Raw genomic sequence first — 19,511 nt, 5'->3', positions numbered from 1 at the left:
TTATAGCAACCAACAATACTATTTTTCTTGTTCTTCTTTTTATTTTTTTTTTAAATATATACTTAGAAAAAATCTAAGTTTGATTTATACCCTACATTTATAACAAACAATATATTATTATAAAGTATATTCGTTTTAAAAACTATTAGTTTCTTTATGGTGCAGATCAAAAAAGTGCTTGGTGCAAATTATTGTCCCTAGAATTCAGTCAACATTATTCTTATTATCCTATACTAAACAATTGCATTTAAATATTTATATACACGATTTTAAAAGCCGTTCAATTATGTATATATATATATATATTTTTAATTTTTTTTTTTCCTAATTTTTATCGACTATAATTTTCATCCTTCACAAGAATATATTCAATCGTTGTGTTACACACAACATTATAGAAACATGTATATATTATTATTAATAATATTAATATCTCATACATACGATGATGACTTTAACGATTAGCAAGGAAACTTTGGGATAAAATTTACAGCAAGTATCTATTTTGTTATTTTCAAAAAATTCCTCTTTACTTTAAACGATCGTAAAAAATTTTTCTTTACTATTGTATACTTCAAAGGAATAAATTTGATTAGCAAATTTAAAATGCGATGCAAATTTTCGATGTTGTGAGTATTTGTCATATATAATAATAATTTGTTTTTTAAGCATTTATTATTATGCGAAACTATTTTATATTTGTCTATCCGTTCAAATAAAATCCCATCTTTATTGTTTTCCTATATTTTTTGAATGAATTGATAGAAAATTTCAGAGATGTTTTGCTCATTTATAAATCTATATTAATTATAGCATTTCTGCATACTTAATATTATAAATATCTACGAGATCACGTACACGTAATATTTTTTAGCATACATTCCTCCTAAATATATCTCATATTCACACCAAACATCCGTTCGATTAAATCTTAAATTCATTAAACATTATGCTTCTCTTCTTCTTTTTTTTGTAATTACTATGCTGCATTTCATGCAAATTTTTTTTTTACGATCGATACTCTACTTGCATTGTGTTAGCCATTAAAAATATTTTTTTTTTTTTTTATAAAAGTACAGTTTCTTTTTACTATTCTTTCTTGTATTAATGTGCAACAACACATGGATAGTAATTATCAATAATTAATCAATTTTTTTCCCAATCTTTACGTTCATCAATTTTCATTGGCAATGTCTTAACAAAAAATTAAATTAAATTAATTTAAATTGAAAAAAAATATGAAATAAAACCGCACGTGTTAGCGAACAAACACACATGCACGCTAACACATGAACCCACTTACACACACGTGTACACACATTATAAAGGATTATTAATTTCGACCACTTGGTGGCCTCCTATACGCGGGGCATGTTAGAAGTTGGTGGTAGCGATAGAAAATGTTTTTTTTTCTTTTTCTTTTTTATGCGCATTAGATGCGCGAATATATTATAGTTTTGTCTTCATTTTAAATCTTACTAATTTAAATATTTCAATCTCTCGATACCAAAAGTACAACATCCTGTACTCGTTGATTTTCTTTTTTTACTTTTTTATTTTTTTTCTTCTAAAAAATGGCAACTCTCGTTATCTGAACTTCAACTTTTATGGGAGGAGGAATCATCATCATCATTATCATCATCATCATTATCATCATCATCATCATCATCATCATCATCATCATCATCATCGTCATCCGCATTCATTCAATAAGCTTTATAGATTTTCACTATACAAGAAAAATCTATTTTAATGACTACTATGTTTCCGATTATTTCATTTGTTTTTTTTTTATCTTTTTTTTTTTATTTTAATTCAATACCGCAACTTCTTCTCCTATTTTTTTTTTTTTTCTCATTTGGATGAACACTCCTCAATTCAAAATCATAATTTTGCTATCATCACCATCATTATTATAAATAAGATTTCAAATAGAGTCAGAGTATTAATTAGCAACTCTAATTCCTATTTTCCCGATATCTTGATCGATATCCCCTTAAATTATGGACAATGTATCGTATAACAATTTTCAAAACGTCTGTAAAAAATTGGATACACTGTAACCCCAGAAAGAGACAAATCTACAAATGACCCGAACGAGAGACTTTTCTATTTTTAAAACGAAGTTCCATAATTCTTTTCAATATCGTTTAAAATGGGATATATCATCCTGTATAAGAAAGAAGCTCGAGAAAACGATTGTCAGATAGTTTTACAATGCTTCAAAACACAAATAAGCATTCTAACAATTTCGACGACATGTAAAATACGTAATAATATTCACTTTTTAATTCTTTAATCACTTTATTTTTTTTCTTACGAATTTTTCTCCAATGCAAAAATTTTCTTTCTCTTGTTTCTTTTTCTTTTTCTTTTTTTTTTATTTTTTAATTTAATTTAATTCCCTATATAGAATTAATCAACGTTAGAATATTATTAGACGACTTGCATTTTAATTACACATTACAATGTCGTAATGCGTTTAAAATAGTCACCAAATATATATTTCTTTAGAAATTCAATCTAAGGGGAAGAAATTTGTTTGATTTATTTATTTCCACGATTTTATTGTCTCGGTATTTGGCATCTTTGCTACTTCGAGAATATATTTCTCATATTTTTGTGTTTAGTATTTATCGTGTTATTTTCAGAGTACTAAGAAGCATTCTACAAAAGAGAATTCATCCCTTTGAATGATTCATTAATACCGCCTGAAAGAGGAAACGTTCTCATTATGACTCGTTCTTGTCAGAATATTTAGCCATTTCATTGCGAATCCATGGAACGTATTTCGGTACATAGGCGTAAACGCCTGGTAATTTTGGTTGGGCACACTTTATACCCCAACTTACTATACCACCGACAAACCATTTCTCTTTGTCATCTTTGTCTTGACATAAAAGGGGCCCTCCAGAATCGCCCTTTAATCAAATTTTATGAAAATCCTTACATCGGTGATAAAAATACAAAATTTACTGTATTGCAATAGAACAAATTTTAATCCAGTAAATTGCAATACAGTAAATATTAATGTATTCCAATATAATAAACTGTAATAATATTACAAAAAAAAGAAAAAAAAATTGTTTAAAGTACTCGTTTCAAAGTACCTTTTCACAAAAAAAAAACAAAAAGATTTTTAAGAATAACTAAAAATATTATAAAAATATTATTATAAATTTACCTGACAAGCATCCTTCCCACCGTCAGGATAACCAGCACAAATCATTCCCTCGGTTACATTCAATTCCTTATAAGCCAACCACATGTTACAAACCTGCCTACTCAAAACAGGAACTTGTACCTCGTTAACGGCTGGTTCGTATTCAGCATCTATAATTAATCGTCTTATCATTCTATCAACTTAATTAAGAAATAAATATTTCATCTTTATTTCAATTCGGGTATTTACCAAGCAATACGATCTTATTTACTCGATTATATTTCTACGAGAAAACACTTTACATTTTAAAGCCCCTCAATCGATTCACTGTTTTCTACTACGATAAAAGTTTATTTGTTAAAGGACTTACCCTGAGTGTCGTTCTTCTTACCCCAACCAATGACTGTGCACAGGGTTGCTGGAGGAAGATTGGTTGTAGCAGTGGGTAGACACACTGGTCTTAAATGTTCATGAAATTGGACACGTTTCTCTAACTGTTGATATCAATATCAGAAAATTATTTGAATTTTTTGTTAACAAAAATTTACACTATTCTTAGAAATGTAAATTACAAAAAATACCTGACATAATGCAACGTCGTTGTCATGAACGATACCTAAACTGTAATCAGGATGACGAATCACTCTCTTGATCTTTAATTTCTGTCCAAGATAGGTATGACTGTGTCTTCTTGTAATACCTAATTGAATTGTCCAACCAGAAACATCCGAAAGACTAAAAATATTTTTATTCTTTTTGATTTACACGCGAAATTTTATATTTGCAAATGAATGATCAATTTAAATGAGACATTTGTTTTTTTAAGAACAAGTTCGCTTACTTTCCAACGCAATGAGATGCGGTTAAAACCCATTGATCGGAAATAAGTACACCGGCACAGTAAAAAATTTGTTCTGGACCACCCAATAGTGCTGCTAAGAAGGGCCAATCACCCGGAGAGGATTCAACGCCACCGACGATTCTAGTTTTAACGTTTGAATTCCCGTAAAGTGGAAATCTCCTGCCGCAAGCTGCAATTTATTCGCCAAAAAAATAAAAAAAAAAGTAAGATGATTGATAAATATATTGAAAAATAAAAATTTTTTGCCAAAATTCACCGTATTCCGAACAAGTGAGCTCTACCGTTGGATAATCCTCGTCCTCTTTAATACATGCTTGAAATTTTTTCAATAAACTTCGCTTTGGTGTTACTCTCCGATATTGGTTCGATTCATTGAAAGTTTGAATCATAGTCATGTTGCTATCTTTCGTAGAAAAATTCGATGAAAGTGCTACGCTAAAAAAAAAAATAGAGAAAACAAAAAATATCGAACGGTCAAGATTAATAATTTACGTTATCGAATTTAAATAAAAATTCAATCATGCAATCATTTACCTCTACTTCGTGTAATAAAAAGAAATTTGTTGCATCAACAATTTTTAATTTATTCCAAACGATCATAACCATAAAAAAAAAAACAAATAATTGAAACCATTTAACACGCATTTTTCACGATTTCAAATATAATGTACAAAATATTATATTTTATTTTAACGAAATGTTGAGAGGAATGAAAAAAACCTATGAAAAAGAGGATGATAAAAGTCGATAAGTCTTACGTGTAGCCTAGAAGAGAACAAATAGCTTGGGCGGTGACGTGTTCCTTTGGTGGTATACATGCTGGCATAAATTTGCCCATTTCTGCGTGATAAACTTCGAGTAGTCCTTCGCCTATATCGCCATTTCTTTTTTTCAATTTCACTGAACAAATTAAAAATATCATGTAAAAATACAAAATTTATTGAAATTAAACCGAAAAAGAAAAAAAATCAAATTCAAAACGTACAAATAAGAGGAACAAATGCCCTATCGACGATTTTCCCATGGTCGCCATTTTTATTCGAACGAACAAAATTATATATATATATATATGTACATAAAAAAAGATGGATCTTTTCATTTGAAGATCTTAAATATTTTGTGTGTGTATTATTTTTTTCTTCTTTAATCACATTAAATAAAAAAAAAAAAAGGTAAAATATTTTTACCGCAATAACGTTCGTCCTGTCCCCATGGACAATCCATGACGCCGTCGCAAATGTGGCTAGCTTCCATGCACCTTCTTTCGCCACAATGTAAAGTGGCCTTTGATTGATTATTCTTCGACAGCCCAAATTTCTTTTTATCAGCTTTACTTTGGGTGTTATTAAACTTTGACAAGGAGGAGATCGAACCGCAGTCGCCGCAACCGATCTCGTCGCTGAGATCGGCGCAATCCAGATGACCGTCGCATCGCCAATCAACCGGTATGCATCGGTTAATGTCGCATTGAAAACCACTGGTACATACTACACACGCAAACAAACGAGAACAAACAATGCGAAGAAAAAACAACGAGGACAAAATATTTAAAATATCAAAATAATAATAGAAAAGAGATATATACACACGGAAAAAGATGTAGAAACGAATGGAAAATTAAGCCGGTCAATCTGTGTGGGTTCAGCTCGGTAAAAAAAAAAACAGAAAAAATACCGCGAATTCCGTTTTTATAAATATGAAAGAAAGAAAAAAAAATCACAAGAGGAAAGAGATATTTGTAGTATTTATCGATTTTTAATCTCGACCACCGTTCGTATAAAAACATTCCCCACCGATCTTTGAAATTCTTCCAACGATTTTTCATTCGTTTTTCTCTCATCCTGTATCCTCTTTCTTTTTTTGTTTTTTTTTTTTCATTTGTTATTTTATCACATTAAATTTAATTTACACGACGTGAAAAGTAATTTGTCACTCGCAGATTTGCGTTTTCTATATATAAAATCATAATCTACGTTTAAATCCAAATAATTAGTTGAAATGTCGCCGAGACACGATTTGCATGTTGCCGGAAACGAGAGAGAGTTTGGAAAAGGGAAGGAAAGGGAAGGTAAGGGAGAAACAAAACCACCAACTCTACACGTAACAGTGCTAACTGTTAACATTGTCTAGCGTACATAATCCACTATGGGATAGTTTAATATGAATTTAAAATCTGTCTTCTCTGGTGTGCTATTTTACTACCAGTAACGCATAAATGTATTTGCGTGTGTGTGTGTGTGCGTGCGTGTGTGTAAAAGGAAACAACATGTGTTTGCAAAAGCCATCATCGTGCCATCAACAAACTCTCTTGTGTATTTATGCATATATTTCTGCAAACAGCGTGTATAAATATTTTTACAAGTATACTTCGCGTCTGGTATTTAAAAAATTGGAATATAGATTTTAAAATACGCCAATTTAAATATTCCGTCCTGTAAATACGTTTATTCCAAACATCGTCGTCGTTATTAATCTTTTTAAAAAGATACAAAAAAATTTAAATAAAAAAAAAAGAAAAAGAAAAAAAACAAAAAGATATAATTCAGTTCGCGTTGGAAAAATTTAAAAGAAAAGAAGAGAGAAAAACAAGAAAATATAATATTTTACGAAGTATTTAAATAGAATACATTTTTAAATAATCCAATATTATAAAATATACCACCGCGTATATATTTCTTTTTTCCTCAAAAAAAGAAAATCGCGTTCTCTTGAAATAAAAGAAAAAATAAATAAATAAATGAAAGTAAATAAAAGTAAACAAATGAGGAATTTAGGTTGCTTTGTGAATTTAAAAAGGGAAGAAAGGTCGATCAAACGAGGGTGAAAAGTAGATGAGCGGAAGAAGAGTGAAGGCAAGGATTAATTGCAGAAAGCGAAAGGGGGAGAGAGGGAAAGAGGGAGAGAAAGAGAGAGAGAGAGAGAAATACTAAAACTCGATGATAGGCAAGCCTCCGATAGTCGTCCTGGCACACTTTAAAGCCTTAATTAAGCGTAGACGCAAATGACTCGGTTTATTGAGGCGAGTCGATCTAAAACACCGATCGGCCGATTATTCGACGTGAAAGACCATCCCCTAACTATTCTCGATCAATACCTGCCCCTCTCAATCCCGGCAATGTTTGCTTTTGCAATTGCGATTCGTACGCGAATCACCACTAGAGAATCTTTATCCTAATGTAAGAATAAAAAGCACGAATTTTAAAACAATTATCACATTCATTTTTATCATCTCTTTTATTATATTATTTCTATCTTAATTCATATAAAGAAACAAATTTATCAGAAGATAAATAGGATAATAATGAATGAAATAATGCAACACACCGTACACCTCTAATCGTACTGGAACTGTGCACAGATTGCATACGAATAGTATTTGTTTTTTATTTTGTTTTTGTTATTTAAAGATCAACGAACTTTTACTTCAACCCTTATTATTATTATTTGAAAATCTTTATGAAGCTGAAAAAGAAAAAAATAAACGATAGGATTCAACCGGACGATCCAAATGTGGTGCATCTTTCAAATGGAAAATTACTAAAAAGCAATTAGGGGAATCCTCGCGTTAACTTAAAATCCTCCTTCACGTAAACGGCACAATAATTTTGTTCTCCCTTTGCATCGCATTATTATCCTTGCAGTAATAAAACTTCAAAAAATACAGAGGATTGTGAAACGCAAAAAGATTTTAAACCAAATCCGAACTGAATAATTTTTGAGATTTATAAGGTTTTTATTTTATGGTTGCGTATCGGTAAACGCGAATAATGAAATATCAGTATAAAAAACGAAATGACTTTTCGAACGATCCAATATGTATGTAATTCTGTAAAATGTATGTAAAATATTTGCATAAATAAAATTGACGAATATAAAAGACTATGATAGTACGATAACGTTTAACCCTTATTAAATGTAAAGTCTCTTTAGAGTAGGTTAGAGACTCTCAGTAAAGTAATTACGAAACGTTACCGTTGTCTATTTATACGAAGGAAAGTGTAATCTCAGTGGGTATCGGTTTTGTCTGTGGCGAGGAAGTATATGCACTCTATAGCAAAGCAATTTCGGTCCCTGCGAAAGCGTTACAAAGTAGAATTCATTAAATAGTTACAAGCCGTGGTTTTAAGATGAAAACGTACTATAAACGTTATTGATCTCGTTCGGCACACCTGTTGCATTAACTATGCGTACGAGTTTGGCCACGTTAGCTTTTTTAACCTCAAAGATACGTTAATGAACTTTCAACTATTTTCTATTATTTATTACTCCAATATCAAGTTTTCATTCAAATGATTAGATTTATGTGAATGTATTAAAGTTCATCAATTTTTGTAATTATTGTAAAATTTCTTTGAAAAATTTCAAGATACTTTAATTTAATTTTTATATTTCAGTGATTAAGTTTATATGATTTTTAACAATTTAAATTATACAAATTCTGTTTCAGAATTGTTAGAAAATTCTATGAACGTACTATAATCAATATTTTATTAACAATAAATTGCATTTATATTAGTTTTAATACCGTAGAAAATATAATACTTGGAATAATATACGTACGATAAGAAATTCTTTAATTTAATTTTGTAAAAGATAAAATGATTGTATAAATTTTATTGACGTTTGTATTTATTTGAAAAAATAAAAAAAATTACGATAATCGCATCATAGTAATCTTACAAATTTTATAGATGAAACTAATTGCCGTAGAGGATGCGCCATTTTGTTAAAAGCTCTCAAACTTGAGCCGTTATAATCTCGTAAACCGGATGACTGTACCGTCAAGATTATTTTAATCCTCCAACTCTTATCCAACTCTTAATCGTGAATTCTCTCTCGCTCTTTTCTACCACTGATTTTATTGACGGTCGGAAAAGATTTGAATAAATATTTGAACTAATTGTAAGTTTTCCGAAGAAGGAGAAAGATCGAAGAAAAATAATATAAAAAAGAAAAAAAAACACGTGAGTTGCCAATCAATTTTCTCCTATTTTCGATTTTTCGAAATTAAATTGATTTTTTCTTTTTTTTTTAACGCTTACCTGGTTTCATAGCTTTCAAATTTGTTTCGATCACTTCGGAATGACCCACGCATAGATCCGGATTACCATTTTCAGGAAAAAGATCGCAGTCGAGATAATCCGGAAGTGTCAAGTCGAATACCTCGAGAAAGAATCCGCATCGTCTTTTGGTTTCTGTAAAATAATAATAAAAAAAAAAAATGAAACAAAAGAAATGATTTATTCATAAAAATCCAATACCTTCTTCTTCCAAATGAATCATTCCTATTAATATTTATCATTCGTGCGTTAATTTGCAATTACAATTAAAAATAATACAAATTCTGGCATGCTTTCTCTTTTCCAATTTGAACATTTGATTTCATTTTAAAGACAAATAATAAAATGATACATAAATCAATTTACCATAGCATAGACTGCGACAGGGTCGAACAACCTGACCACGGGGTCCACATTTGGGTACAAAGATGCTGCAGAGAAATAGGGCTGCCAATTCGTAACACCTAACGTCTACTACTGCGTTATATAATTGCAATTCCTGTTGGGCGTCTCGTTGTCCAAAGTTTCCCATATAATTTGGGAAGACCGTGAAGTTGTAAGGGATCTGTAAAACGAAATTATACGAACGATTCTATGTAACATAGAAAGAGAAACAAAGAGAGAGAGAGAGAAAGAGAGTTTCGTAATTTACCGACGAACAAACTTTACAAAGGGCAAATAATTGTTCGATGGTCGCGGCCGTTGGTCGGTGAAAACAAAATATTTAACAAAAAAAAAAAAAGAAAAAAGAAAAAGGGAAACAGAAAATCGTAAAGTAAAAAGTATTAAAAAAGAAAAAAAAACGAAAACGGGTGGAAGGGGGAGAGAAGGGGGAAGGGAAGTTACAACAAAAAAGAAATAAAGTGAAGGGGCTAAAACACTAGTAGGGATTTGTTCGATCCAGTACTATCGACGTATACACACATACGCACATATTCACGGGTATTGGAATGTGTGCTTGGGTACAGATGTAGGTGGCATATATACATGCATGCATTCCCTAGTAATTCCCAGTTTTCACTCTCTCTCTCTCTCTCTCTCTCTCACTTTTCTCTTTCGAAACGTCCCGCGTAAATATCCCGTTCCTAAAAGCAGTCGTTTTTTTTTTCTTCTTTTTTTCCTCTTCCATCTTTTTTTCTTTCCTTTTTTTTTTCGCAGAGTTCGCCGATTATTCGGCCGAGTTGCCCGTTCACGTAGCACAGGGATGACGCGAGAGTCGTTTTATGAATTTTTAATAGGAGGGCTTTTCGTGAGAGACCGAGAGAAAGAGAGAGAGAGAGAACTAAGCGAAAGGTGACACTTGAAAAAGGGTCGACTAAAAAAGAAGAGGAAAAAAGGAAGGAATTAGAAAAAAGAGATGGAGGAGGAGGAGGAGGATGCAAAAACGACATGAACAATTTATTCCAACGATGGGAATGTTAAATTATCGTCGAAGACGTCGAGCACACGCACGCGTTATTCTGAATATTATTTGTAAGAAAAATCTAGTAAAAATCAAATGAGAGAGAGGAACAAGAGAATTCGAAGGGACAAAGGAATATTGAAAGGGTCAACAATTTATTCGTACGTGGAAAATGTGAAATTATCATCAACACACAGACACACACACACACACACACACATATAAGAGTATTCAAACAATAATTGTAAAAAAATAAATTAGCAAAAATAATGAGACGTCACATATAGATAAATTATAAAAGAAAATTATAAAAATAGTAAAATCTCTTTCTCTCTTTAGTTGGCATAATTCCTGGATATAATGGTTAAGATCAAATATATCGACTTAATTAACGTTTAGAAATATTCGTAAAGGATATATTTCTAAAGGACTAATTAATTTGGTGTGTAATATCTTTGCCACGTCGTGAAACCCCGGAATCTCGCGAATGAATTCCGTCGGAAGACGTTGCTTGTACCAGTCGCGATCGATTAAAGAGGATGACTACGGGTTCCATTTAGAACACACCGACACACTGCCACTTTAAATTATGTTAGAGAGAAAAGGGATACTTTTCAATTACGTTTAGATTAACTTCTAATTACTCACGATGTTTCTTCTCGTCTTAATTAACTCATTTAATGATAATTTTATTCCGAATTGAAAGAAAAAAAAAACAAAAGGTTTGACGAAACCTTTCGAAAAAAGAAGAAAAAGAAAACCAAACAAAAATAATAATAATAATAATAATAATAATAAAAAGAAATAGAAGGTATGTTACGTGACCACTTTTGTCCCTTCGATCGTTTGACCAATGTCAATTAATTTCCATTCACGATAGCGAAATCATGCGAGGAATTAGTTGTTTAAAGATCTTATACATCTAACTATCTCTTCTTGCTCGGAATCTTGATTATGCGAATGCACGTCCTACCGTAATATCTATCTTTCCTTATACAGAGTGAACCATTTTCATTGGATCACCCAAATATATGATTTATTTATTGTTCTATAAAAAAAGCATGCTAGAATCAAATTGCACTATTTTAAGGGACACATGTAACAATGAAAGTATACTTGATTTTATATAATAATTTTTTTAAAAACGATACGATATTTTTCTTATATAACAGTACATATTTATTTTCTGATATTCTTGCAATTCCCATTGTTTTGGAAAAATTTTAAGATAATTAATATTTTACCTGGTATAAATAATATCTTAAGATTAAATAGTTATCTCAAGAAAAAGTTTCATTATAATACAACAATAAACAAAGTAAATATTAAAGCCGTCTAATGAAACTGGTTCATACTGTAGACAAAACACTAGTGGATTCTTAATTACCTTGTGATATTGACAAAAGCTGACTATCACTGGTAAACAGATACCAGGTGCAGGATTCTTCTCTTCTTCTTCTTCCTGTATCATTATCGAACGCATAGGTTCAGTCACCGTCATTATACTCGTATACACCGTTCTGTTCTCGAATCTTATGGCAGTTTCAGGATACGCTGTAAAATTTTCCCAAAGAAAAAAAAAACAATTTCAAATTAAAATGATATTAAATTACATTAGTATAAGTCAAAAATTCTTTTGAACGTTTAATTTTATGGGATTAAATAAAAAATAATCTTGAAACTTTATACAAATCCAAAAATATATAATTTTCGTATGATCGTGCTATCAAATTATTAATTCCATGTATATGAATGCTTTATAGTATTATAGTATTTTATTAAAAACTCAAATCGTGACATAAGAATAACAGAGAATATTTTCCTGTATAAACAAACACAGTATGCAATCCTGTGTTTGGAGTAAACATGATACTCGTATTTGAAATAGTCACGTAAGAGATATAGGTGAAACGAAGAGAGAGAGAAGAAGAGAGGGAGAGAAATAGAGAGAGAGAGTGAGAGAGAGTACTATTGATCTTTTAGTACCACAAAGCAGATCATACGTTGCACGAAATTGCACGATCGATTCGACTAATCCTAGAAGTTGGTTTCAAAAATCTCATAATGAAACCAAAATCCTTGAATATCAGCAGAATTGACTAACATCCTTTAATTATTGACAATATTGACTGAAAACTTCATTTCTTCATCGAATCTACGTAGAAAAAAGAAATAAAAGAAAAAGAAAAACTTTATATTGATTATTGAACAATTACTCGAAATTTAGGTCACGTAAAACTTGAAATTGTATACTTAAAAATCGTAATTATTCGTGTAGATATCTAATAAAACGATCTTATCAAATACCTCAATGTGAATGTATTCCTAATAAAAAAAAATGTTAAAAAAATGTTGTTCTTTATTAGGTGAAATTTTAATCTTACTTTTATAATATGCATTTAATCCAGCAACAATGGCTAAAAGAGCAACAACGTTGGCCAGTAATTGCACGTATCTGAATCTTCCTCTCGTTACGTAATGACGATTAGCCATGTCCTTGATTATCTAAAAAAAATAAGAACAGAAACATACATACATACATATATATATAGAACACGTGTGATAAATTTCAATCATATTAAGTATAACATAAATCATGTGGGATACTCGAGACTATAGTTCGAACATTAAAGTACCGTTAACAACGATTATGGTCACATTTACGAGATGGACATCGTTTTAACACTTCACAATTCAACCCTCTTTCCCCGACCAACCAATGATTCACAATTTATCGTTCAAATACTTCAAGCTTCTGCTCGTGAAAATGTTAAATGTCTCACAATAGTGTCGAGTATTTAGCCACGAACATTAACCAAGCTACCGGAGTGTTCACGTGAATCACAACGTCAAGTTTTTATTTTCAGAATTCTAGAAAGAGAGAGAAAGCTTGTAAAATGCCACACACATTTGTTTTGTTTTAAAAAAAACAACATTTAATTGAACGAATTTAATTTTGAAACTCATAATAATTTATCATTTTTCTCAACGCATTCGTTGATTGTATATTTTTTGTCTTGCAATAGTTTCTTTTATTGTTTTTTATTTTTACACTCAAGGATGAAATTTGTATTTCCAATGAGAATCAATGGAACAAACATTTTAATTATAAAATAACAAATCAAAAGATGCAAATATTTCGCTGAAGTAAAATTGCATCCATTGACGTGATATTTGTTTTTTTTTTTTATAAGAGTTAAAATTTTCTAAAACTTACCTTATGATGCAAAGACGTGCTGTTGCTACCATGAGTTCTAACGATCGTTTGTAAGCTCGCAGGTGTGCTGGTTGATTTAGTTATTGGCCTACCCGATGAATTGTCAGGTTCGTGAACCAAAGCTCTGTCTATAAAAATAATTTGACAATTGTACATTGCAATTATAATTAAAATAAACTTTTATGATTCCATTTAATACGATCTTAATTACCTGGCAATTTTCCATATTTATGTGGAAGCAAAGGCGCTTCCATAGTTTTGTTGGTGTAACTCGGTGAACTTGTTTGACTAAAACTATCGGACGAAACATTGCTATCTTGTCTAACGTTGATTGGTTTTGGCACGTAACTTTGACAAATCGCACTAAGTGGTGGTGGTAAATTAGTTTGCGTAGCTTTAGGTAATTTTTCTAATTTTTCTATACCACTTGATCTTTCCTTTTTCGTATTATGTTGTAACATACTTCTAGCCTTTTCCATATCATTGTCATATTTGGCACGCGTGGATTGATCTATGACGGATCTTTGATCGGACAACAATCGTCTTTCCAATTCTTGCGGTAATCTCGAAGGATCTTCGTATCTGTTTGATCATTTGATTAAATTAAAAAAAAAAAAAAAAAACAAATAAAATTTATAATATTTCATATCTTAATAAATGTATCTCAATAGAAACAAATATTTTTGGATATAGAAAATTTGGAAATGTCTTTATTAGATACGCGAATGAAATAAAAAGTTTACCTAGATATTGATCTATCTTTATTCAAACGTCTTTCCATGTCTTTGTAACGACGTTGATCATCCTCCTCGTTCTTACTCTGTAGACGTCGTTCGAGATTTTTCGAAGCTGCTTGAAGTTCCTCAAACTTCGATCTTTTCTCTTCTTCTCGATACGATCTAACCAGTCCGACGAACTTTTGTTCCTCCTGAAAAGTGTCTCGAGGAGACTCAGACATTTCTTCTTCAGATATTCCCTCCAGTGTTTCCTCCTCGACACTTCTTCCCTCGATGCTTTTCTCTTCTTTACGAAACTTTCCTCCTCCTCCTCCTCCACCTGGCTGTTGTCTGAGCGAGCCAAAAATATTCAATCATTTTCAATTCATTTGCAAGATATTCATTTTTTATTTTTTAATTCCAATACACCGATTATCAAAATTGTTTTCTAATGTTAACTCGCATAAAAAATAAAAATAAATATAACATTTATTCTTGAGATAAAATAATTGAAAAAAAATTTAATGAATCGTTACAAACGAGATAAATCGATTAAATAGGTTAAATGCTGATTAAAATTCTTAATGTTAAGAGTACCACTCGTATGGGCGAAGTAATCAAATACTTTATCAAGATGAAGCACGAAACTTACAGTCGGTTTGACGAACCTCTTACACGTGCAACCGTCCAGAATTCTAGATGATTTAAATTTAATTCGAATGAAGTATCTTCGAACTGAAAGCTTATTGCCATCGAATCAAGTAGACTCAACGTTGTTAGGATAGATTACCACTGTGCACTTTAAACATTTCTTAAAGAACTATAAGTAGACATAAGAGATAGTCTAATTTTTTTCTTTCTTTCAAAATAATCTTCAAACTTTAATATACTCTCAAATAACTTGACTCGACAATTCAAAATGAATTTGATTAAAAACTAATTTGAGGAATTTTTGTAATTATTTTCTTGCTGAAAATAAGTCACCCTCGCGTATAGGATGGGGCTAAAAGTTGTCAAGACCATTGCGAAAAGTGATGGAGCAGCAAACTTTAGAAAGAACAAAATGATGACCATTTCGAAAGGCATAATTTAGAAAATTAATTGAAAATCATTCCCACAAAAAGTATATCTATTGTTTTATAAAAGAATAAAATGTGAATATTTTTAGTTCACACAAAAGAGTGTTTTCACTATATATTTATCGTAGAATAAAATATTGAAATAAAATATTTCCACTTACCTGGTACTTTGATTTTGAACATTTTGTTGTTGTCTATTCTCTTCTCTTTCATTTAAAATATCATTGAAATTAGTTTCGTTATTCTTGATAGTCCTTTCGTGAAGGTTCTTCTCAAGATCACGGGAAGCTTTTCTAAGTTCATCGAAGTTTGATTTTCGATTCTCAAGCTTTTCCTCATCCAAGAAATTAACTTTAGGAAAGTTGGCTATGAAGTTACTATTCTCATTGGCGCTTGCTATGTCCTTCGATTCAAAAGCCAAAGAGAAATCCTCGGATGGTTGGTGATGGTTATTATGCGTTCTAAATGGTCCAAGGTCTATCAATTTCTCATCGATCAGGACCGTCTGTCTGTTCCAAGAAGAATTCGTAAAATGACAAGCAGCTTGTGGCGATGATAATGACGATGACGTAGTTGGATCGATTTTTTTCCCTTTACACGTCGACGTACCCTCGCATCTCTTATTCTTTGATTTTTCAATTGGTATTGGTTTCTCGTTTTTCGATCTTTTTGGTATTGCTGGTGGACGTATTGGTATCGGAGGTGGTGCTACCTAAATTCAACACGTTTACACATTTCTTTTTATTACGTTTAATTTATTCGTTGGTGTTCGTAAATATATCGAAAAAAATCATTTCGACGATATAACGTACGAATACATTTAATTAGTAATGAAAAAGAATATATTATAAAACTATTTAAAAATAACGTAATTAAAACCATTGCAATGAAAGAGTACATATGTAAGAAAATATAATTATAAATAATATTTATTTTGAATATTTTTCATTCATAGAGAGTTTTTACGTTATAATTTCATGTAATAGTTTCATTCATATAATTCATGTTACATGTTATATTCATTTAACGTAGAAATGAATTTCAACGTGGCAAGGAACGTGTTCAAATAAATGAAAGTAAAATCGTATACTTGCTGTGTAGTATTTCGAAGAATGTTATAACTGTATGCGTGCTTTGTAGATGTATACCCAGATTGCGCATGTGTTGTGTTGTGACTTGTGTATGTGTGTGTTTGTGTGATGACGAACTGATCGAATAATCATGCACACATCCAAAATAGTTTCTGTTAATAAAAAACAAAACAATTGATTAAAAAATTATTTCTTCTGTTATATGAGGCCACGTTTTTTTACGTTTTGATTTATTTTAAGTAATTCGGATATCTATGATATAAAAATGTTGGTTACCGTTGGTGTCGCCGAATGACGACGCGGTATAGGTGGTGGCATATTATTTTCGTTGGTAGGTGGTGGTTCCGGAAGTAGAGATGCTCGTGGTGGTAATCCGACGCTATGAATTCTACTTTGTCTGGAACAGAAGAAAAAATGTGCTTTTTACCAATATAATCCATCATTTTCGATTTTCATTAACATTCTGTTAGATAAATAAATTATTAGCGTGGATTGGAAGATTATAATTTATCATATTTTCTTTTTTTTTACATTTAATTATGTATACATATTTTTGCACAGATATCCTCTTTGCAGTCGTAAAATCTTAAGCTCCTTGGCAACGGTTATTATTAATTTAAATTCTCATCCGTTATTATCTTATAACGTAATGCTCATGTAAAATTTGCAGAAGCTAATGAGTTCTTATTAACGTCGACCAAAGTTATAGGATTTGCTGAAGCTTCGGCATAAGTGTTAGAAGCAGATTGAACCACTCAACGAACTACTACTGCTATCGACGTTTTCGAGTTTGGAATATTAGAAATTGAAAAGATGAAATAAATTGAGAAATAATTGATAATTCAATAATAAAATATTTTTGTTAATTAAATCAAAATAAATAAGAAAATTATGATCTTCTGTATAAAACGCCTATCCCAAATTAAATAAAAATAATTAAAACAATTGACAATTGATTGAACGTTCGTTACTTTCAATTGCTAATTAATTTTCATCTGACAAAAAGAAATTAGAGAAAGAAGAGAGATGCGGTTTATATCTATTTTTAAAAAATATAAAGAAAATAAAATAAGCAGGAAATATTAGTAGACAGTGATGAATGAACGAATAAGCTCAGATTAAATATGAACACACCAGTGAACTCATAAAAGGATGCGTAAAATCTCTTGGATGAAAGTCTACGTATTCTGAATATCCATTTCATATGCATCAGCATCTTCTCTCGTTCTTACTCACCCTTACTGTTCGTTGCATCTTAATTCGAAGACTGTTTACCAACCGACAAACTTCAACTCTTGGAAGCCCATGAATGCTTCCTTGCAAGCTAATCGAAATTCATTCGCTATTCTATCTCATGACTGACAAAGGATCGATTTTAAAAGTATATTACTTTAAATATTGAATGGAAAAAGGATTTATATCTTCTAAAGACTTTTCATTCCGCTTTAAATGGTACACAATTTTTGCTATGTAAATTTTTCAAAGATATTTCTCAATTTATTTCCAATCTCTGATGTATAAAAATTTGTAAGTGTTTGAATGTTTAAGAAATTTGGTTTAATAATTTAGAAGAATTTTTTCATTTTGATTATAGTTCCAAAAATTTATATTAAATATTTTAGAAATATTTTATATAATATATTTGTAAAATTATTCGACTGTTGTTTGTTGTATCAAATGTATTTTGCATATTGTTAATAAATCATTGAATTCGATGTAAAGAAGATAAATTATGTTAATCACACGGAGTTGATCTAAATATAGCAAGTCTATTGTTCTAAATTGCTCATCTTTCTTCATTAGTCAGGAAGTATAGATGCATATTTTAATGAACGAAAGCTATCATATTATCTATTATATAAATATACAGTTCGAATACAAAATGCTGACGTCAATATATTCTATATATCACAAATTGAATTATTAATACTCTCAAATACATAATTCACAAATTCCAAATAAATAATTTTACAATAAATAAATTTTACTTCTACATTATCTTCTTCATTGAATCCAAAAAATAATCTAAAATTTTATTGAGAATAAAATTCCAACAAAAGAATTTATATTAAAAAGTTCAATAATTTCAACGAATTACGCAACATAAAAAATATATTTTATTATAAATAATAAATTAATATATTTAATAAATACATATTTTGTTTATTTTTGTTAATAAATAAAATTCTATTAAAATTTGTACGTTGCTATAAATTGGTTCTAATAATCCTGAACATTTATTTTAAGCCTTTCAAACTTAAAATGATTAAAGGATAAAATAATAGCTGCCTCAGGTGCATCTAAACTAAGGTTGATGTTGTATAAAATAAATTCGTAAATTCAGTTTAAACTGTAACAATCGTCATAACGATGATCGTAATAAATATAATAATCAATTGCATGCTATTTCGTAAAGAAGAAATAAAACGGTCTGTAATAAAATAATAATCCTTAGATTGAAATAAACATAATCAAGATAAATTCATCCTTTTTATGAAAAAATGAAATTACTTAGAAATGAAATATTATCGTTTTTACATTTTATAGAAAACTTAATTGAAATCCAGGAATGATTATGATTCGAAAAACAACTATTACTTTCTTTTATAAATGCATTCTTCCTGTAAAAGTTAAGTTTCGAATTAATATAATCCGACGATTTAATTAGTTTTACTACTCGTATTTTTGCTTCAAACTAACTGATTAAATTTTTCTTTCAAGTTCACGAACATCCAAAAGAAAAATTATTAAGAATATTTTTTCTTAACAATAATTAAATAAAATAAGTAAAAATAAATCTCTACGTCAAATTGTTGTTTTTTTTTTTTTACCTCGGTTGTCGAGTTGGACTCAAATCACCGCCACGAATGTTCAGCGTCGACATAGTTCTGTCTGTAAAAAAAGAAACAAAAAAACATATA

The 19,511-nt window shown here is 30.2% G+C and overlaps 1 protein-coding gene across 4 annotated transcripts in view; it reads right to left on the bottom strand.

The window, feature by feature from the left end:
- Positions 1-2,554: 2,554 nt before the first annotated feature.
- The window catches only part of LOC122521957, a 42,610-nt gene continuing 25,653 nt past the window's right edge, over positions 2,555-19,511 (bottom strand). For all 4 annotated transcript variants that reach the window (XM_043642714.1, XM_043642713.1, XM_043642716.1 and 1 more), the window contains 18 exons: positions 19,422-19,482; positions 16,867-16,987; positions 15,661-16,211; positions 14,448-14,771; positions 13,916-14,286; positions 13,705-13,832; positions 12,872-12,992; positions 11,875-12,041; positions 9,452-9,650; positions 9,068-9,220; positions 5,213-5,512; positions 4,784-4,925; positions 4,282-4,460; positions 4,005-4,194; positions 3,745-3,898; positions 3,534-3,657; positions 3,185-3,333; positions 2,555-2,921 (listed from right to left, as the gene is read on the bottom strand). In XM_043642714.1, the coding sequence (XP_043498649.1) occupies positions 2,733-2,921; positions 3,185-3,333; positions 3,534-3,657; positions 3,745-3,898; positions 4,005-4,194; positions 4,282-4,460; positions 4,784-4,925; positions 5,213-5,512; positions 9,068-9,220; positions 9,452-9,650; positions 11,875-12,041; positions 12,872-12,992; positions 13,705-13,832; positions 13,916-14,286; positions 14,448-14,771; positions 15,661-16,211; positions 16,867-16,987; positions 19,422-19,474 (3,615 nt within the window). In that variant the 5' untranslated portion in view covers positions 19,475-19,482 and the 3' untranslated portion in view covers positions 2,555-2,732. The remainder of the gene's footprint in view (positions 2,922-3,184; positions 3,334-3,533; positions 3,658-3,744; positions 3,899-4,004; positions 4,195-4,281; positions 4,461-4,783; positions 4,926-5,212; positions 5,513-9,067; positions 9,221-9,451; positions 9,651-11,874; positions 12,042-12,871; positions 12,993-13,704; positions 13,833-13,915; positions 14,287-14,447; positions 14,772-15,660; positions 16,212-16,866; positions 16,988-19,421; positions 19,483-19,511) is intronic.

Source organism: Polistes fuscatus, unplaced genomic scaffold (genome assembly GCF_010416935.1).
Source record: "Polistes fuscatus isolate 324 unplaced genomic scaffold, CU_Pfus_HIC Scaffold5, whole genome shotgun sequence".
In the NCBI taxonomy this organism is placed as follows: domain Eukaryota; kingdom Metazoa; phylum Arthropoda; class Insecta; order Hymenoptera; family Vespidae; genus Polistes; species Polistes fuscatus.
The sequence above is the reverse complement of the archived record's forward strand: the minus strand, read 5'-3'. Positions and strand labels throughout refer to the sequence as shown.